Source organism: Salvelinus fontinalis, chromosome 12, assembly GCF_029448725.1.
Source record: "Salvelinus fontinalis isolate EN_2023a chromosome 12, ASM2944872v1, whole genome shotgun sequence".
Taxonomy (NCBI): Eukaryota; Metazoa; Chordata; class Actinopteri; order Salmoniformes; family Salmonidae; genus Salvelinus; species Salvelinus fontinalis.
Window position 1 is genome coordinate 11,147,504 of NC_074676.1, and position 21,013 is coordinate 11,168,516.

The 21,013-nt window shown below is 39.7% G+C and overlaps 1 protein-coding gene across 3 annotated transcripts in view; it reads right to left on the reverse strand.

Annotated features, from left to right (window-relative positions):
* LOC129866785 (polypeptide N-acetylgalactosaminyltransferase 18-like) overlaps window positions 1–21,013 on the reverse strand; it is an 84,047-nt gene that overhangs the window by 22,879 nt on the left and 40,155 nt on the right. For 2 of the 3 annotated variants that reach the window (XM_055939671.1, XM_055939672.1), the window contains exons 7-10: window positions 20,203–20,388; window positions 19,906–20,043; window positions 18,516–18,611; window positions 596–760 (exon numbers count right to left, since the gene is read on the reverse strand). In XM_055939671.1, coding sequence (XP_055795646.1) covers window positions 596–760; window positions 18,516–18,611; window positions 19,906–20,043; window positions 20,203–20,388 — 585 coding nt within the window. Of the gene's footprint in view, window positions 1–595; window positions 761–14,303; window positions 16,090–18,515; window positions 18,612–19,905; window positions 20,044–20,202; window positions 20,389–21,013 lie in introns of those variants that run through there. The other variant, XM_055939673.1, reaches the window with a different exon arrangement.

Consider the following 21,013-nt stretch of genomic DNA (forward strand, 5'->3'; position numbering starts at 1 on the left):
TCACCTTCCAACAGGACAACAACCTAAGCACACAGACAAGACAACGCAGAAGTGGCTTCGGGACATGTCTCTGAATGTCCTTGAGCGGCCCAGCCAGAGCCCAGACTTGAACCCGATCGAACATCTCTGGAGACCTGAAAAAAGCTGCTCAGTGACACTCCCCATCCAACCGGACAGAGCTTGAGAGGATCTGCAGAAAAGAATGGGAGAAACTCCCAAATACAGGTGTGCCAAGCTTGTAGCGTCATACCCGAGAAGACTTGATGCTGTAATCGCTGCCATAGGTGCTTCAACAGTACTGAGTAAAGGGTCTGAATACTTATGTAAATGTGATATTTCCATTTTAATCAATTGGCAAAAATTTCTTAACCTGTTTTTGCTTTGTCATTATGGGGTATTGTGTGTAGATTGATGAGGCTAAAAAAACTATTTCATAAAATTTACAATAAGGCTGTAAAGTAACAAAAATGTGGAAATACTTGTGAATACTTTCAAAGGCACTGTATAAACTGGAAGTAGAAGCCTACGTATTGTTGTCCATTCGTTTAATCCATTTAGGAGAGGAATGGTAGGAGAAGACAGGAGTAGCCTTTACCTGAGTAAACAGCCAGGCGAGCTTCATGCGCTTGGCTGTGGCGTAGCTGCACTCCAGGAGCCGCGGCCGGTTGTTCACATCCACCAGGCACTTGTTGTCATCGTCGTCGATGGTGGGGCTCAAGACCCCCAGGTGAAGCTGATGTGAGTTTGTGTAGTACACGTTCTGGAGAAGGAAAATACAAAAAAGGACAAGTAGCAGATGAGTGTCAAGCAAACAGAATGGAACAAGGGATTATGTTTGTCTATCACAAACAAGACATTTAGAGAAGCAATTATCCAAATGTAAAGCAACGTTTGAGCCTTTAATCTGTGATCTCGTATCCTGGAAGCGTATAGCTGACGTGGGATACGGTGATAAGTGGTTATTAAATAGGAGTCGGTCTATAGATTGACATTCCATTCCAACAGGAGGCTTAATGGTGTTTCCTCACCATTCAGAGCTGGTGACAGAATCTCATTAGTCTGAATCCCTGTGAAGAGAGGACTCTGTCCTGCGTTACCTGCCAGGTCCTTTGATAGGTCCTAATGGTGTCTATTGTAATAAAGCCACAGCTTGAAGTGATAACACACTTTACAAAAAACATTGTAATTCAAAACAGCAAGTAGTAGAAATGAATTCATAGAAATGCATACATTGATGGACCTTTTTCCTATACAAATAGTGGTTTCACTTTACAATAAGTGTCCCTAATATCATCCAATTACATGGTAGTTACATTGGTACAGTGAAATTACAATGTAGGTACTGTACATGCTGGTGCATAGCAAACCTGTTATTCCTGTACAACAGTTTGTGGCATGCACTCATTCAAGGATTGACAAATACATTCATAATTATGATATACTGGGTGAGAGGAGGTTTAGCCACAATTAAATATAGTTTGCTGTGCAATCTAATGCACAGAAATGACAAATACCATTCAAAATCGTCGCTGACCATGACAGTAGCTATCTTTCACACAGCCAGCCACATTAAAACGCTTTCCGATAAGAAAGAGGAATCTAGTGGAGTGATTATTTACAGAGGCTTAATTGTAGTGGGACATCCTAATTGCTGGTGTTTGGCAGCCCCACCTGTCCTAACAGTGAAGAGGTGGTGGCAGGACAGAGACAACAGCTGTGCTGAATAAAATAGCCATGTTGTCTGCATTTGTGATGAAGAGGTTTCTCAGTGTGTGCTGAGCAATGAGGTTAACTCTAGCAGCTGGGATGGGGAGTGAAGAGAGAGGGGGCATCACTATAGTTATCAACATGGCTCAGAAACACAGATATGCATCTGTTGGTCACAGAGACCTTTAAACTAGTAGCCAGCTTATCTTCATTGTGTGTTGTTCCTTCTCTCTTTCTAGAAGCAATCAGTTACAAGGCAAAAATACAGATTGAGGCATTCAATCAAACTGATGACTGAGAAATATATGTGCACCAGACAAGTCAAGGCTTCTTGCATGCATGGCTTTGAGATGTAAGTTGGGTTGTTTGAATAACCCAATTGCTGGGTTGCAGGCATTGGGTCAATAGTTGTGTTGTTTTCTGTAAATACATCAAGTTTGGGTTGTTGGTGCTGGGTTATTAAGGTTGGGCTATGGATATTTGACCCAGCCAGTGGGTTAATTCTCCTGCCACAAGCGCATGAAGTCCACCAGAGGACTTGCAACTATTCTAGTTCTAATGCGATTCAGTGACTGACGAGTAGAAACCGGCAATTGTTATTTCGACAGACTAAGGGTGTTTTGGCTGAATGAAATCCATGAAAACGGTATGCAACAAAATGTTACGAATTATACATTTGATGGTAATTCAGGTTATAGGTTGTCCTATCATTAAATCAGGTAGGTAGCGTTACCTAGCTAGCCATTTTCTGTGCTAATAGCTGACACTTCTTCTGGACTGTCTCGGACATTGTTTCACATGTTAGCTGGCTAGCTAGCTAAGTTAACATGGTTAGATTTAACTTGTTCTCCATCTGGGTTCATTTAACCAAGCTGGCTTGTCTCATGCTTGCATGGTGATCGATTGAGGTAACTAACGTAAACTCACCCCATTCCGTACAAATGTGCGCAACCGCAACATTCAAACGAGGCTACAAAGAAAACTAATGGTACTGTAGCGACTGTGTTGACTTCAAAATCAGGGGTGTGAACTAGGTTTCTATTCAAGCGTTGATCGACATGGTAATGGGTCTATAGTATTGTAGAAAAGTTGAAAAAAACGGACCCTCCATTACATCGTGACGTATCATGTCGCAACGTACAGAACGCATAAAGCAACTATTTCTGTCTTACAACCTCTCTCCACCAGGTGTAGCATTTCTTTCAACGTTTAAAAACAAGAAATGGACAGTGACGGGGGTAAGGGGGAATACCTAGTCATTTTTTGCGTCATCATTGCATGCGATCATCATTCTCAAAGCCGTTGTTTACTTCTAAGATCACTTTAGCACCGCCCTAAAAATCAGATTCAAATTCGACACAAACCTTCAAATAGGTGTGTAATGACACATTATATAAACTCTTTATAGTGTTTTATTTACATTTTAGAGGCGATAAGTTGGACAGATCGAGTGAAAAAAAGCTATTTTCCCACACATTAGTTTCACTTCCCCACCCGCCATTTTTAGAAAGATCCGACGGGGCTCATTGCCTGCTTGAATTATGCAGAAACGGGCAGCGTTTAGGTCATGTAATTGATTCTGTTGGAAAGGGGAGAAATTGTGCTTTACAATGGTATTGACATTACAGTTGATCTGGAAGTATTACGTTTTTGGGGCCTAAAATAGGGGCAATTGTATGGACCAAGGCGATGTACGAGTTTAAGTGAGTTTACGTTAGTGTTACTGTACTGGTTTTCAATGGTTTCTGACAGTGGGAGTATTAGTCGAACTTGTGAAGTTGAGGAAGATGGATGCATATTCTATTAGCTAGCTAACGTTAGAATTTACCTTAAATTTTAGTTTAGCTAGCTAGCTATGTTTCTAATATTTCTGTACTTAAATGCAGAGGCCAAGGCCAATGAATGGACAACAATGTAAAAATACACTGAATGAGTGGAACCTGGCCTCTGATTCCAAAGTAAGTAAAAGTGAGACATTTCTTTTTGAGAAATGAAACACTGATTTTCATTGACCCTGTGGAAAAACAGCATCTACATCTTCCACATTGTCATTGATAACCAATAGTACAACCTTAATGAAAACATGAAATAGTAAACTTCACCAGAGCCTCTTACAACCATGCAGCCACTTTGGGGCTAGTTACAGTACATGCACAGCTACCATAGATTGTCTGGCATTCATTTCACCATACTTGCTTTATTGGTCATTTCACAGCTATTCTGTCACAGTGACCAACCTGACACATAACACACACATATCACAGGCTGGGAGCAGCTCATGGGCACTTAGGGACAAAGAGCCTTGCTTAAAAGGCACAACGGCAGTAGTTAGTATCCAGAGATATTGTAGCTGGTAAACCTTTGGCTGACGGATGACTCCCTGCCAATTCTTGACCATACAAGGTGGACAAAATCTGCCATTCTGCCCTTGAGCAAGGCAGTTAACCCCCAACAATAACAACTGCTGCCCGAGTGCCAAAGACGTGGCTGTCAATTAAGGGAGCCTTAATTCTGTAGCCTAATAAACTGCATGCTTCCCGAGTCGTAGTGGGAGGACCACACAACATATCATCGCGTGAGTTTCCACCGCCATTTCTCGCACAATTCATTTAAAATTACACAAAAATATGCAACCATGTCAAAAAAATAAGTAATTGTCTTTAGCCATTTATAGAATTGTACCCGGATTTCATGTTTCCATCAGCCCGGTCGTGACTTTTTTCATGCGTCAGAACTCATCTGCATTAAATGGTTGACTGGAAACGTGGTTAGTGTTGTGTAAATTAACCTTCGAGCCCCAGCCTCAAATGAATGAAAGATGTAGGCATCAAACAGGGATTGGGTGTTGATGTAAATGGCTATAAAATATACAAAATTAATTTTGTGTGATGGCATTGTCAGTGTGCCTCCATGGTTTGCACAAGTCCTAATATTCTAAAATCACAATTTCACTAAGGTGGAGGTGACCAGACCCTACCCATTTGTGTTGGCTCTTGGGAACTGCTCACAGGTGTTTACAGTCATTAGTGGACTGGCATTGGAGCAGGATACACTGCTTGGGGCACTGGGTGTGTCCTATTATGTGTTTGATTTATAGTTCGCTTTTTTTTATGGCTTTGTTCCTGCTTTTTGCCTATAGTACGGTATGTGGCTCGTTTTCCTTCAGTTCAATTACTGAAGCGCATTCTGGTATGCTTTCATACCAATTTACTTTTAATACAAATGGTACATCTTGGAGGAGATTGTGAAAAGTGCTTTATGAATGAAACACACTTAGTATGTAATGAGTCATTAGTCCATGTCCTTGGTAGAGTGACATTCAAATTGTAATATTTTACACTTGTTCTGTGTAACAATGTTTTAACTCTATCCCAATGTAGACCATTATTGTATGGCAAAACAGCATGGTGTGTGTCACCTAAGATGTGCCAATGAATGTGATTATCTATTGATTAGCTCTGGCACTGTCTGACAGACAATGTCACACACACGCATGCTTTGTTTTTCTCCGATTGCAATCGGAGTATGCACACCAAGTTCAACTGAGGCGTTAGTCTGATGTTTGGACATTAAAGAATATGAATCAATTCTAATAAGCATTCCTAGCTTATGAAATATTATCTTGTGAAATATACTGAACATAAATATGAAACACAACATGTAAAGTATTGGTCCCATGTTTCATGAGTTGAAATAAAAGATCCCAGAAATGTTCCATTTGCACAAAAAGCTTATTTGTCTCAAATTTTGTGAACAAATTTGTTTACATCCCTGTTAGTAAGCATTTCTCCTTTGCCAAAATAATCATTCCACCTGACAGGTGTGGCATATTAAGAATCTAATTAAACAGCATGATCATTACACAGGTGCACCTTGTGCTGGTGACAATAAAAGACTACTCTAAAATGTGTAGTTGTGTCCCATAACACAATGCCACAGATGTCTCAAGATGAGGGAACGTGCAATTGGTATGCTGACTGGAGGAATTTCCATCAGAGCTGTTGTCAGAGAATTGAATATTAATTTCTCTACCATAAGTCACCTCCAATCTTCATTTTAGAAAATTTGGCAGTATGTCCAACTGGCTTCCCAACCGCAGACCACATGTAACCGCGTCAGCCCAGGACCTCCACATCAGGCTTCTTCAACTGCGGGATGGTCTGAGAACAGCCACCCACCTGGACAGCTGATGAAACTGTGGGTTTGCACAACCAAATAATTTCTGCACAAACTGTTAGAAACTATCTCATGGAAGCTCATCTGCGTGCTTGTCGTCCTCACCAGGGTCTTGGCCTGACTGCAGTTCGGTGTCGTAACTGACTTCAGCGGGCAAATGCTCACCTTCTATGGCCACTGGCATGCTGGAGAAGTGTGCTATTCACAGATTAGTTCCGGTTTCAACTGTACCGGCAAATGGCAGACAGCGTTAATGGTGTCGTGTGGACGAGCAGTTTGCTGATGTCAATGTTGTGAAAAGTGTCCCATGGTGGCGGTGAGGTTATGATATGGGCAGGCATAAGCTACGGACAATGAACACAATTGCATTTTATCAATGGCAATTTGAATGCACAGAGATACAGTACCGTGATGAGATCCTGAGGTGGTCACACCAGATACTGACTGGTTTTCCGATCCACGCCCCTACCTTTTAAAAAAAAAAGGTATCTGTGACCAACAGATGCATATCTGTATTCCCAGTCATGCGAAATCCATCGATTTAGTCCTAATGAATTTTTCAATTCACTGTTTTCCTTATATGAACTGTAATTCAGTAAAATCTTTGAAATTGTTGCATGTTGCGTTTATATTTTTGTTCAGTAATAAATAGACAATAGGGCTTTGTTTCAATGCATGTTCTGAAATGCAGGAAATATAAATAAACTATTTGAAATTCAACATTGTATATTGATTGTGAGGGGGTGGGATGGTAGTGTAGGCAAAAATATTCAAACAAAATTGAAATTAGGATTACATAAATTACCCAGCTGCTGGGTCAACCCCCCAACCCAATGTGCTGGTTTTGTCACAACCAAGCAATATAGACTAATTTACCCAAATGTTGGGTTGAGTGCTTAACCCAAGGGACTGGGTTAGAAGCACTACTCAAACCCACTGGGTTGAATTAACCCAATGCTGTGTTAGCCCAATATTGACCCAGCACTGGGTTGTCAAATATGAATTGCCATATTAGGCATAACTGAATTTCTACCTTTTAAGATGCCAACATATAAATTGTTTTCGGTATCCTAATTTTGTTTTCTGATAGTTTCAGTGCATGCATTCAACAAGCGTTGGACGAAGGACTTCCATAGGGCAGCCATCTTCAGAGTTCACACAAAAGGCAATAGTTCTAAACTGGGTTTGATTTAGTTGTTTTAATTATTCAAATGTTGTTAATTATCTTTTAAACTTCCATTGCTCAGTTATCACCTGGCTCATGTAAATAGTTATGTAGTTGTCCCTTTAAAACAGATTAAGGTCAACATCCCCATATTGTTCACATTTCTCCCAAGTAAAAAAAATATTCAGTCTTTGCTATTTTCTTCATTACCATGCTGATGATTTCAAGTTGTATTGGATTTATTTGAGACATTGAATACATGTATGCTTGGTTTTTTTCTCTGTGAAGTAAGTTCATATAAAGTAATTATTTGGTTTATGTACAGTGCATTCAGAAATTATTCAGACCTCTTTACTTTTTCCACTTTGTTACATTACAGCCTTATTCTAAAATTGATTAAATACATTTTCCCCTCAATCTACACACAATATCCCAGAATGACAATTTAAAAATTACATACCTTACTTACAGAAGTATTCAGACCCTTTCCTATGAGACTCGAAGTTGAGCTCAGGTGTATCCTGTTTCCATTGATCATCCTTGAGCTGTTTCTACAATTTGATTGGAGCTCACTTGTGGTAAATTCAATTGATTGGACATGATTTGGAAAGGCACACACCTGTCTATATAAAGTCCCACAGTTGACAGTGCATGTCAGAGCAAAATCCATGAGGTTGAAAGAAGTGTCCGTAAAGCTCTGAGATAGGACTGTGTCGAGATACAAATCTGGGGAAGAGTACCAAAACATTCCTGCAGCATTGAAGATCCAAGAACACAGTGGCCTCCATCATAATTAAATAGAAGAAGTTTGGAACCACCAACACTCTTCCTAGAGCTGGCCGCCCAGCCAAACTGAGCAATCGGGGGAGAAGGGCCTTGGTCCAGAGTTCCTCTGTGGAGATGGGAGGACCTTCCAGAACGACAACCATCTCTGCAGCACTCCACCAATCAGGCCTTTATTGTAGAGTGGCTAGACAGAAGCCACTCCTCAGTAAAAGGCACAAGACAGCCCACTTGGAGTTTGCCAAAAGGCACCTAAAGACTCTCAGACCATGAGAAACATGATTCTCTGATCTGATGACACCAAGATTGAACTCTGGCCTGAATTCCAAGCATCACATCTGGAGGAAACTTAGCACCATTCCTACAGTGAAGCATGGTGGTGGCAGCATTATGCTGTGGAGATGTTTAGACTAGTCAGGATCGAGGGAAAAATTAACAGAGCAAAGTAGAGAGAGATCCTTGATGAAAACCTGCTCCAGAGCCTTCAGGACCTCAGACTGGAATGAAGGTTCACCTTCCAACAGGACAATTACCCTAAGCACACAACCAAGACAAACCAGGAGTGGCTTCGGGACAAGTCTCTGAATGTCCTTGAGTGGCCCGGCCAGAGCCCGGACTTGAACCAGATCGAACATCTCTGGAGAGACCTGAAAATAGCTGTGCAGCGACACTCCCCATCCAACCTGACAGAGCTTGAGAGGTGCTGCAGAGAAGAATGGGAGAAACTCCCCAAATACAGGTGTGCCAAGATTGTAGCATCATAATACCCAAGGAGACTTGAGGCTGTAGTTTCCGCCAAAGATGCTTCAACAAATTACTGAGTAAAGGGTCTGACAACTTCTGTAAATATGGTTTAAGTTTTGCATTTTCTATCCATTTTAAAGAATTTCAAAAAATCTGTTTTTGCGTTTACTTTATGGGGTATTGTGTGTAGATTTTTAAAATCTATTTTAGAATAAGGCTGTAACGTAACAAAATGTGGAAAAAGTAACGTGGTTTGAATACTTTGAATGCACTGTAGATACTGTGTTAAACAACATTGGAATGTAACCAAAAATGTGATCTAATTTGCATATTCATACTGAGTTTACAACAGAATGTTCGCCACAAGTTTCCCAGAATTGTTTGCCAGAAGTTCACAAGTTGCCGCAAATTTACAGCAACAGTTTGCCACAAAACTAATTTGCATGTGAAACTATGAGCTTGTCGCAAATTTGAGGAAAATTGGCTAAGGTTTTCCACAACTGTTTGTCAGAAGCCTGTTTTTTCAGTAAGTGTTTACATGTTGCGTTTATATGTTTGTGGCACACACACAGTGACCCATCTTGTAACACATGCCTTAAATAATATGGTAACTAAACTCTGTGTCTGCAACTCTGGTATGCTCCCATGGTGATTTAATCAGATGCACAATAAAGACACCCTTTCGACCCGAGTTGGATCTTCGTCAGGTCATACACCACTGTGAAACACACCTACCTAAATAACCTCTAGATGCATGAACATCCAGTCACTTGAATACATATAATACATTAACCTCACAATAAATATTACACAAACATTATGGAAAAACAATTACATGTACTTTTTTTTTTATCCATGTCAAGTAGGCTAATATAGATAGGTAAAAGAGAAATGTGTTAATCATTTTGTATACAATACAATATACAGAAAATGGGAAAACAGCACTCCCTATGAGCAGAACACATTTTATAGAAAATATTTTATGTCTAGTTCCTCATTTAGACCTCTTGGAGACAGTGTTGAGGAAATGTATCCAAAAGGACTCTTGTCTAAGGAGGAAATTGTCAATACCCCCCCACATGGCATTTTCACATGTTCAATGCCCAGATAGGGGAGAAAGGACAAGTTGTGCTTTGCCTGGGAAAAATGCAGAGCAAGAGGACTTTTGATATCATCATGTCTAATGCAACTCCTGTGTTCTGTGATTATTGTTTTAAGCGCTCTACGCGTCTTTCCCACATACGACAATCTGCATGGACACTTGATCAAATAAATGACATTTGTGGTGTTGCAGGATATTTTGCCTTTGATTTTTATATCTCTTTGTCAGTCTCTGGGTGATAAAAAAATGCATTTATTTGATCAGTATAATGATATCAAAAGTCCTCTTGCTGTGCATTTAGTTGGATGTGAATATTTTTCTCTCTTTTCAACTAAACTCTGTGCGGCATAAAAGGGATCAAGCTCTGCATCTCGTTTTTCACAATAATGGGAATATTTTGTACAGCTGCATCACATGATTGTAAGATCTTTTTGCTGTAAACATTCACGAGTTTCAATGGATTATTCTAGGGAGAAATACAGGAACTCCATACCTCAATGCAAGCTTCAGGGGACCATGTGATTATGTTAATCTGTTGTTGATAAGATTACACCCTGTCTTAATGGGCCTCAATGGAGTCGTCTTTGAAATGAGCTTGACTTAATGAAATGACAAGCATTTATGTCTTAATTTCGCCCACAGGGAGTTATTTTCACACATTCTGATATGATGCACCATCTCCTTCTGAGCAGAAAACTAAATGAAAATTGCTTGGGGATACAATTTATTGCCTCTGGAAAAAAAGAGCGCTAGGATTAATGTGACATTTTTCAATAAGAAAGTTCATATTTTGATCCCAGTTGTGATAAATTATTTGCTTTTCGAATACGTGTGAAGTTGTTCTGGAAGAATAACGATTTTTTTAATATGCAAAATAATTCCGATTTTTGTTTTAATAATTTATATTCCAAAGTCAGACGAAAACATAAATCATTGTCTTCAGTGCTTTAAAAGCGAGGTTTTTCTAAAGTACAAGGGCTGCTTAAATATTTTCTCTGTCTCCAAAGACGGACTGTTTTTCCAATCAGATGGTTGACCTACTGTACAAGTCAAAGGTTTGGACACACCTACTCATTCCAGGGTTTTTCTTTATTTTTACGATTTTCTACATTGTATAATTTTGGTGAAGACATCAAAACTATGAAATAACACATGGAATCATGTAGTAACCAAAAAGTTATGTTTTAAATATATTTATTTGAGATTCTTCAAAGTAGCCATTCTTTGCCTTGATGACAGCTTTGCCAACTCTTGGCATTCTCTCAACCAGCTTCATGAGGAATACATCACCTGGAATACATTTCAATTAGCAGGTGTGCCTTGTTAAAAGGTAATTTGTGGAATTTCTTTCCTTCTTAATGCGCTTGAGCCAAATCAGTTGTGTTGTGACAAGGTAGGAGTGGTATACAGAAGATAGGGCTATTTGGTAAAAGACCAAGTCCATATTATGGCAAGAACAGCTCAAATAAGCAGAGAAACGACAGTCCATCATTCCTTTAATTAAGGCATGAATGTCTGTCAATAGAGAACATTAAGAACTTTGAAAGTTTCTTCAAGTGCAGTCGCAAAAACCATCAAGCTCTTTGATATAACTGGCTCTCATGAGGACCGCCACAGGAAAGGAAGACTGAGTTACCTCTGCTGCAGAGGATAAGTTCATTAGAGTTACCAGCCTCAGAAATTGCAGCCCAAATAAATGCTTCAGAGAGTTCACTTAACTTCTTTATGATAGGGGGCAGCATTTTCACTTTTGGATGAATTGCGTGCCCATAGTGAACTGCCTCCTACTCTGTCCCAGATGGTAATATATGCATATTATTATTACTATTGGATATAACACACTCTGAAGTTTCTAAAACTGTTTGAATGATGTCTGTGAGTATAACAACTCATATGGCAGGCAAAAACCTGAGAAAGAAATCCAAACAGGAAGTGAGAATTCTGAGACTGAGTTGGACATTGACCATCGCCGATTCAATTCCCTGTAAGATATGGATCTGTTTGCACTTCCTACGCCTTCCACTAGATAACAGTCTGTAGAAAGTGGAATGAAGCTTATGCTGTGTTGTGGGGCCGGATGGGAGGGGAATGAGTCAGTGGTCTGGCAGATTGCCAGTTCCTGGTCAAGCGCTTTCCTCATGATATCGCCTTGCGTTCCATAACTTCTACAGACATGAAGGAATGCTCCGGTTGGAACGTTATTGGATATATATGATAACAACATCCTGAAGATTGATTCTCTACTTAGTTTGACCAGTTTATTCGACCTGTTATATAACTTTTTGAAGTTTTCGTCGGAGTTCGCCTGCATCTGCGCGAGCTTTTGGACATGTGCACTAAACATGCTAGCAAAAGTAGCTACTTAGACATAAGTAATGGACATTATCGAACAAAACAACGATTTGTGGAACTAGGATTCCTGGGAGTGCTTCTGATGAAGATGATCAAAGGTAAGAGTATATTTATGATGTAATTTCGTATTTCTGTTTACTCCAACATAGCGGAGAAATGTTATGTTTGAGCCCCGTCTCAGATTATTGCATGGTGTGCTTTTTACGTAAAGTTTTTGAAATCTGACACAGCGATTGCATTAAGAACAAGTGTATCTTAAATTATATGTAAAACATGTATCTTTCATCAAAGTTTATGATGAGTATCTGTTATTTGACGTGGCTCTCTGCAATTTCTCCGGACATTTGAGGCATTTCTGAACATGGCGCCAATGTAAACCGAGATTTGTGGATATAAATATGCACATTATTGAAAACAAAACATAAATGTATTGTGTAACATGATGTCCTGAGTGTCATCTGATGAAGATCAAAGGTTAGTGATTAATTTTCTCTCTATTTCTGCTTTTTGTGACTACTATCTTTTGTTGGGAAAATGGGTGTGTTTTTCTGTGGCTATGTACTGAGCTAACAATCGTTTGGTGTGCTTTTGCTGTAAATCCTTTTTGAAATCAGACATGTTGGCTGGATTCACAACATGGGTAGCTTTAAGTTGGTGTCTTTCATGTGTGATTTCATGAAAGATGGATTTTTATAGTAATATATTTGAATTTGGCGCGCTACATTTTTTCTGGCTTTTGGCCAAGTGGAACGCTACCGTCCCACATATCCCAGAGAAGTTAACAGACAAATGTCAACATCAACTGTTCAGAGGCTGTGTGAATCAAGCCTTCATGGTCGAATTGCTGCAAAGAAAACACTACTAAAGGACACCAATAAGAAGAGACTTGCTTGTGCCAAGAAACACGAGCAATGGACATTAGACCGGTGGAAATCTGTCCTTTGGTCTGATGAGTCCAAATTAGAGATTTTTTTCTCCCTTTTCACTTTGTCATGATGGGCTATTGTGTGTAGATTGATAAAGATTTAAAAAAAAATGTAATCCATTTTAGAATAAGGCTGTAACGTAAACATTTTTGGAAAAAGTGAAGGGCTCTGAATACATTTTCCGAATGCACTGCACACTATTACGGAGACGACATATTTACATAAGCATATGATATCCATTATCTTTAAGATTTCAATACACTTATTCTAGCCTACACTCATATTGTTACCGATACCACAGCATTTCAGTCTAAGATTCATTGAAAATAACTTCTACATTTTTTTTATACTGAGCTGTGTGGAACAAAGGCCTCTCTGTACGAAGAATAGAAAGGGAGCGTGTCAATCCCTTACATATAAAAATCTCATTGCGTATTCATTGCGAGAAGAGCCTCAATCCCGATGGATCGTTTCTGTTAAATGTAACAATTCTGAAATAACAGACAGACGGAAAGTAATTCAGAGCGATGGGCTAGAACAAAAGGCCCTTGTGTTAGCAGAGAGCTTTTTATTAATGTTCCTCTTTGTTTTTCAGCAGGATGAAGTTGATGGCACAGGAGCACCTTCTTTCTATTACTGAGCTACTGTACATATGATGCTTCATTAGGTTAAATGTCAAATTGTGTGTGTCGGTTCCTTAATCCTTGTGGGGACCGAAAATCCCCCAAACAGATAGTAAAACAAGTAAAATTCTCCCTCATGGGGACATTTCCCACATCCCAATAAGGACAAAGGCTATTTTAAACTTAGGGGTTAGGTTTATGGTTAGGTTTAGGGTTTGGGTTGAAGGGATTTTGGAAATCTACTTCCTCAGAGTCAGATGAACTTGTGGATACCACTTTTATGTCTCTGCGTGCAGTTTGAAGGAAGTTGCTAGCGCAATTGCTAACTAATGTAAGCGCAATGACTGGAAGTCATTATGCTAACGCTAGTTAGTTTTGCCAGCAAGTACTATCTTTAACTTCCTTCTTACTGGACACAGACATAAAAATTGTATCCACAAGTTTATCTGACTCTGGGAAAGTAGATCAAAGGGTCTAATTGCCAAAACCCCACAGTATGGTTCAGGTAAAGGAAAAAAATATTTTGAATGGAAATCAATTTTAGGTCCCTAGAAGGACAGATGAACAAAACATGTGTTTGTAGCACTCCAGTAACTGTCAGGATTTGTACATTACACAGCCAACATGTACTAATCCCTCTTCAATTAACTCAGCAAGGACTTCATTGCAATATATATATATATATATATATATATATATATATATATATATATCTCTTTCTCCTCCTGACAGTCACGTTTCTGTTCATATGCTAGGCAAGGAAGAGATGGTGCTGTCAATTATCCGAGCCAACTCTCAATCCTTCATTATGAAACTGATTTCACACAGATATCATATCAATGCAATAATTAGCAAAGATGCCAAAGTAACTTACAACAAGTGTAACAGATGACTGAAAACAACCACCCCTTTGGATTAATAAACATTGTAAGACTCCAACCATCTGCCTCCTGTTTCTGCATTTGGGTCTCACCTTGTGCCTTGATACCACCTTAGGTAGTACTACAGTATAGATCAAACCAGTCAAGACAGAATTACACATTTCTTTCAGTGTTTTTTCTGCAGTTAGGTCTCCCCTTCACTCTGCAGTAATCTGTAGAGTGCTCATTGATAAGAAATATGGATCCCTAAAAGGTTTCTCCCACCCAGTGCAGTGCCAATTGGGATTTTCTCCATATCTCCACACAGTCTAGGGTCTGGTCTCCTAGGTAACACCAGTTCTAATGGGGCGACTCCATGCCAGCCGGAGCAAAAAAAATATTTTTGGTATCTCAGAATGTTGTTTCAGCAATTCTCACATAGAAACTTAATTGGGTGGAAGGATGTTAGACATGCTTTTTACATTTGCATCACAAACCATACATCAGATTTTTTTAAGTGGCCATTTTAGGTATTTTTTTTTAGACCTCCTGTATATACATGCCTCCTATAAGACCTTATGATCCGTGAACCGTACATTATACAGACAACATCTTGGTGTCATTATACTCCTTATAATGTTCTCAAATATGGAGTTTGTCTAGATTCTGAAATAAAAACGTTCACATTAATTTATTCAATAAAAATATGAATATCATAAAACGACCCTTTTTGATATTTCTTACTTAAAGAAATTATATTTGGAACATACTCTTCAAACACCACATTTCCTGGGAGAGCTCTCTGGTACTTTTATTGATGTAACCCATTTTATACATAGAAATGTACATACTAGGTAATTAACCAATCACAAGCCTCCTTTAGGATTGCACAGTCAGCAAATCACCAGCAGAGAGACTTCCCTTTGAATACATTTACCATTCACTGTGTTGGTAGTGCTAATAACATTTTTCATAACTTCAGAATTAGCACAGAGCCCATTCTGGAAATGTAATGTACTTGTAGAGTACGTTGTTCCAAACAATAGGTCTTAAAATGAACAAAATCAAAAGGTGTATTTTAGGGGGTAACATTAACTTGCTTGACCATGCAGAAGGTCAAGTAACTTTGTTAAAAGCTAATTGCTTTGTGGACTTCACCGAACATAGGTTGCCTTCTGGTTTTGTGATGAAACAAAAAAGGTGTGGTTGAATTTATTCTGCCACTGCGTCGTATTATTGTCTGGGCCTTAGTTCATATGCCTTGCCACCGTGATATAGGTCTAACAGGTTACAAAGCAAACAACGCAATTTTCACAACACAGGTTGTAATATGGCTTTTTTTCTGGCTTGGCTTCCCCAGAGATTTTACCCACACATCGCTACTGGAGGCGAGGAATTTCCTGGTGGCATAGCAGTCCATCCGTTCCCAAAGGAAATACTCTTCTACCTCCTCCATAGTAGACAAGCCATCACTCTGATTGGTTGCTGGTTCATGGTCAATGACATTCACCACTGTCATAACTCTCCTGTGAAGATCTGAAGGATCAGGTTGCAGTGGGTCCGCTCTACAGTGCCCTCTCTCTCTCCCGCTTTATGGCGGTCGTAAAACACACTGCCTCTGGGCTCAGTAGTATTGAAGATTGGAATGTAACTGTGGAACACAGAGAGACACTTGGACATCAAAAGGTTGAATAATTGAACAGTATTTCTGTATTCCAAGCAGTTGGAGCAGTCCGTGGACACTTAAGGAACAGTCATGTCGAGTTTGTTTCATTTGGTGACCTCATGAAGGACAGGAGACGCACTACTGTTCCTTTGTTTGTATACACTTCAATTATGGGGTTTGCATCTGGATGTTGTATAAAATAAATGATTGAGTATAGGAATACTTTTGAAAAGATGAAATGTGATGTTAGCCTTCTAAATGAGAGTATGGGTTTTCATATAAAGTACTAGTCAGTGACCACAGACATTTACGTCGGTGTCATGGAACGCCCCCTTTTCTACTCCAGAATAAAAGGACGTGAGACAAAATGTACATTTAGTCAAGATAACGTTGAAATGGCTTCTACTCTGGAGACACATACATACATTTTTTTACCTTTATTTAACTACGCAAGTCAGTTAAGAACAAATTCTTACTTTCAATGATGGCCTACTGGGGAACAGTGGGTTAACAGCCTTGTTCAGGGGAAGAACGACAGATTTTTACCTCGTCAGATCGGGGATTCGATCCAGCAACGTTTCGGTTACTGGCCCAACGCTCTAACTACTGTGCCGGGTGACGCTGGTGTGTGAAGTGGTTCAAACTACTCTGGAGACCAGAAAACATGGAAACTGTCGCTACATGTTGAAACGGTTGGCAACTCTACCAAAGGACAGGACCAGAAAAGGTGGAGATCATTCCCACGCTGAAATGGTGAAGAAATCTACAAACCAATTATTCAGGCTTCAGCTGTTAAAATACCTTATTTTGGTAAACGCATCTGTCTTAAGAACATTTCCGAATGATACTATGAAGTACGCATTATAACAACCTACAACAGACTTTGATCTCTGGTGGACAAACCAGAGGTTTTCTGTCGACGGACTATCCAGCAGACAGCTTGGCGATCACAGAGATGGACAACAAAGGCATACACTTGTAAATTGCAATTTTTTTGAATGAGCGGCTGTTCATGTTAAAAGTATTAGCATTTCATGAGTGTAGCTATCAACTGTATTACAGTGGGTCCACTGAGTTTCCCGCTCTTGAGCTGTCCCCACCCCTTTCCTTTTTCTTCCAAGCCGTCATATTGGTTTCGTCCACTAGGGACTTGAATGTGTCATGTTAGTTTTTTTGTTGTTGTTGTTTTTTCACCTTTAGTTAACCAGGTTGTTTGGGCTAAAGTAACCAATGTATGACCTATTGTGTGTTTATGTAATTCTGCGATTGATTAGTTAGCTTGTAAATAAGTAACTAAGCCAATTTGTATATCGCTGATTCCTGATTTGATGCTAGGGTTATTGCAGATAAAGGGTTTGCGACATTCAGGAATGAGAATGATGAGGTAATAATACATTAATAGAAGACTGTAACCGATAAGATAAAATATCTGAAGAGTTATATTTCGGGAAATTTGGACTAAAACATTTTCCCTTCCTAGTTAATTACTATTCAGTGATTTGTTTAATTACAAAGAGAATCGGTTTGATAATTGAACAGTCTTCACATTTAATGATAGTCAACGCTATAACAGCACCTTTCACCTCCATCCATACCCAGATAATGCTCTGATAGAGTTTGTATAGGCTTACACACTGATGGAGTGCAATGGTATCTTATCCTAACCCCTAACACTCCATCATAGTACAGAGGCAGGATTCAGCCTGAATACCCAATGTAAAACATAATCTCTGTTTGTATTCTAGTCATTCCTGTAGAGTTACTGTAATAGAACTAAACTGCATTTTGGACTTCAGCACCTTTGCAATTGATCATCTCATATCTTGGGTTTCAGAAGAAAAAAATCAAGTGAAAATGTTATGCATAATAATTCAATTATCTATCATGAGTCAAATGTACGTCTCAGGGAAAAATGAAAATGTATAACGACAGTGAGACAGAATAGTGAAAGTGCAGCAGTTTGGAGAGCTACAGTAGCTGTGTAGATTGATTTCTATCTATGGTTTAACATTTCAGAGACCAGTCGATTATATTGACTTCTCTGACAACAGTGAAACATAGTGTCCTCAAGAAAATTCAAGATGCAGTAGACTGTCTTGTTGCAATTATGAATATGTAGACGGTCAGACGTTCATTGTTTATGATGAGTTAAAATCCAGCACATTACCAAGATTTAAAAAGGGACAAGTAGTATAAAAGCACAAGGCATTGAGAAACACCAAACCCTTTTCCAAGAGCTTTTACATTCAACGGACAAGGAAACAAGGATATATAGCTTGAGTCAGAGTTAGAGCAACGATCTTATTTTGTAAGTGGGGAAAAGACCCAGTAGTAATTGCTGTGGTGTTTGTGTTAGGACCAGGACAGAGTTGGGAGTGACCTTACAGATAGAGGGGTTAGAGGGCACTCACCTGTGGTGTCATCCCGTGACAGAGGTACAGGATGGGGATGTTGTCTGAGTCAGGCCCCTGGTCTAGACACAGGTCACTCCTCAGCATGTTCTTTAACTGGAAGAGACAGACAGAGAGGAGGAAAATAATGCAATAAGCAGGAAGGAGGGACTGAGACGGATTAAGAACGCAGAAGCTCGTTAAATGGACAATCTGTTTCTGAAAAGACGTTAAGCTCGGCCTTCTTTCATCTGGCAAACAAAGGATAATTAGTCCTTTAACAATAGAATGATACAGCACAAAACTGGTTTGTGTGACGAACAGTTTGACAAATGGAAGCACTTTAGGCTAATTACTGTTTGCCTCGAAAGACAAAACACAAATAGTATAAACAATTGGTTTCCATTATCCTCACATCAACAAGGGAAGAAATACGTTTTTCCACTAAATAATTATGACAGAAATAGTCCTGCAGCATCTGTTTGACCACAAATTGAGAGTCAGGAGGAATTTGCAGTTTGGAGCAGGGTTTAGAGCTACAGCTACAAAAAGAAATAACAAATGCACTTTTCTACTACGCCTTATTTATTCATCTATATTCTGCCATTTTTCAATAAATGATTGTGAAATAATGTCCTTGTTATGTTTATATTATTCGCAACAGTGCACTTCAGATTATCATATTCAGTTTTCAGAAAACAATCATGTGAGATTTAGTGATTACATCCTTGTCAAATATGTTGCTTGACTCCCACACATGCTCAGTAGTGTCATGATTTGGCATCAAATCATTCAAACACATTGGCCTCCCGGGTGGCGCAGTGGTCTAAGGCAGTGCTAGTTGTGCCACCAGAGACTCTGGGTTCGAGCACAGGCTCTGTCGCAGCCGGCCGCGACCGGGAGGTCCATGGGGCGACGCACAGCGTCGTCCAGGTTAGGGAGGGTTTGGCCGGTAGGGATATCCTTGTCTCATCGCGCACTAGCGACTCCTGTGGTGGGCCGGGCGCAGTGCACGCTGACCAGGTCGCTAGGTGTACAGTGTTTCCTCTGACACATTGGTGCGGCTGCCTTCCGGGTTGGATGCACGTTGTTTCAATAAAAACAGACCTATTTACTTTTTTCAGGCATCTTCAAACTTTCTTTGCTTCAGTGGTATTGTCCAGGTATTGCTTGAAATGGACTCCTAGGATAGTAATGTTTTATGTTCTCGTTTAGATATTGCAAAAGACTGTTTCAGCATGTACAGTATATGCACGCCTCACACTACATGCACACTATAGCATTACGTTTTATGGTGATAAACTAGTCCTCACGTGACTTTTTTTAATTACAAAAATGCCTCGAGATTTCGCAAGACGAAAAGGGACTTTAATAAATGAAACACAACGCTGAGCACAGATAACATACTCACCACTCCATAAGCAACAGTGTCACTGTAGGTTCTCATCTCTGAGTAGATGTTCGCCAAGAACCAGCTGAAAGATTTACACTGCAGTCTGCTCCTCAAAGCCTTCCTCTCCGTGAGGTCCCCTATGTCAATCCCTGAGTCCTAGAAAGAGACACATGGATAACCACATGACAACTTAAAAAAAATATGTTTTACATAGAACATTTATGGAATACACATTAAGACTGAAATGACTCGGGCCTGGAGTTTTCCTGGTCAGGTCACGTTTTCAGGAATAACTCAGGTGGCTATGGTCTTTACCTGTGGAGGAATGTTCCAGGCCATGTAAACGTGGTTCTTGTACTCGTCCATCCACACCTCAGCCACCCTAAGCGCATTCCGTCGCACATGAGCAGTCAGATCTTGAGTGTAGGGCTTGTGAGCACGCTCGATATGGGCTATCCGAGAACAGGGCAGGACCTCCACACTGCCTCCACACTGCCATACCTGACGTTACACACAAAAATGGTCCAAATAAAATATTTAAAAAATAGGTGGGAAGCTGAGTTCTAGTCCTGGAAGTGTTCAGAGCTCAGTAGTACACATAGGGTTAGATAAAAGGAGGAAGTCACTAACCAGATTTCATCCTTTTTATGAAAGTAAAGTACATGTCGGATAAAAATATGTTACGACAGGCCTGATGGAAACAGCAAATTTGTCAGTAAACTTTGTGTCATTAAAATGTATTATGTAAATATTAATATAATAACCATCATATCAAACTAAACTTGGAGTCACGCAATGATACGTTGTGTAGTCCTCCCACTACGACTCGGGAAAGAATGCAGTTTATTTGGCTACAGATGAAATAAGTTATGATAAACTTCACAGGGTGGTGAAAGTGCACATGGTGATTGGTGCACCTTTCCCAAAAATATCAAGAGTCTTATTCTGGAGGCCCGATGATCGATTGCTTGGCAGAATGTTTACAAATAAAAATAGTCCATAATAATCTCGTCATGTAGGCTATCCTACCCACACTGCATCTGTGAGCGGTTGGCTGGAGCACACATGCCAAGACCAGAGTGGGCAATTTATTTTGAGTAGAGTTGAAAATGTGATGGAAACCCAT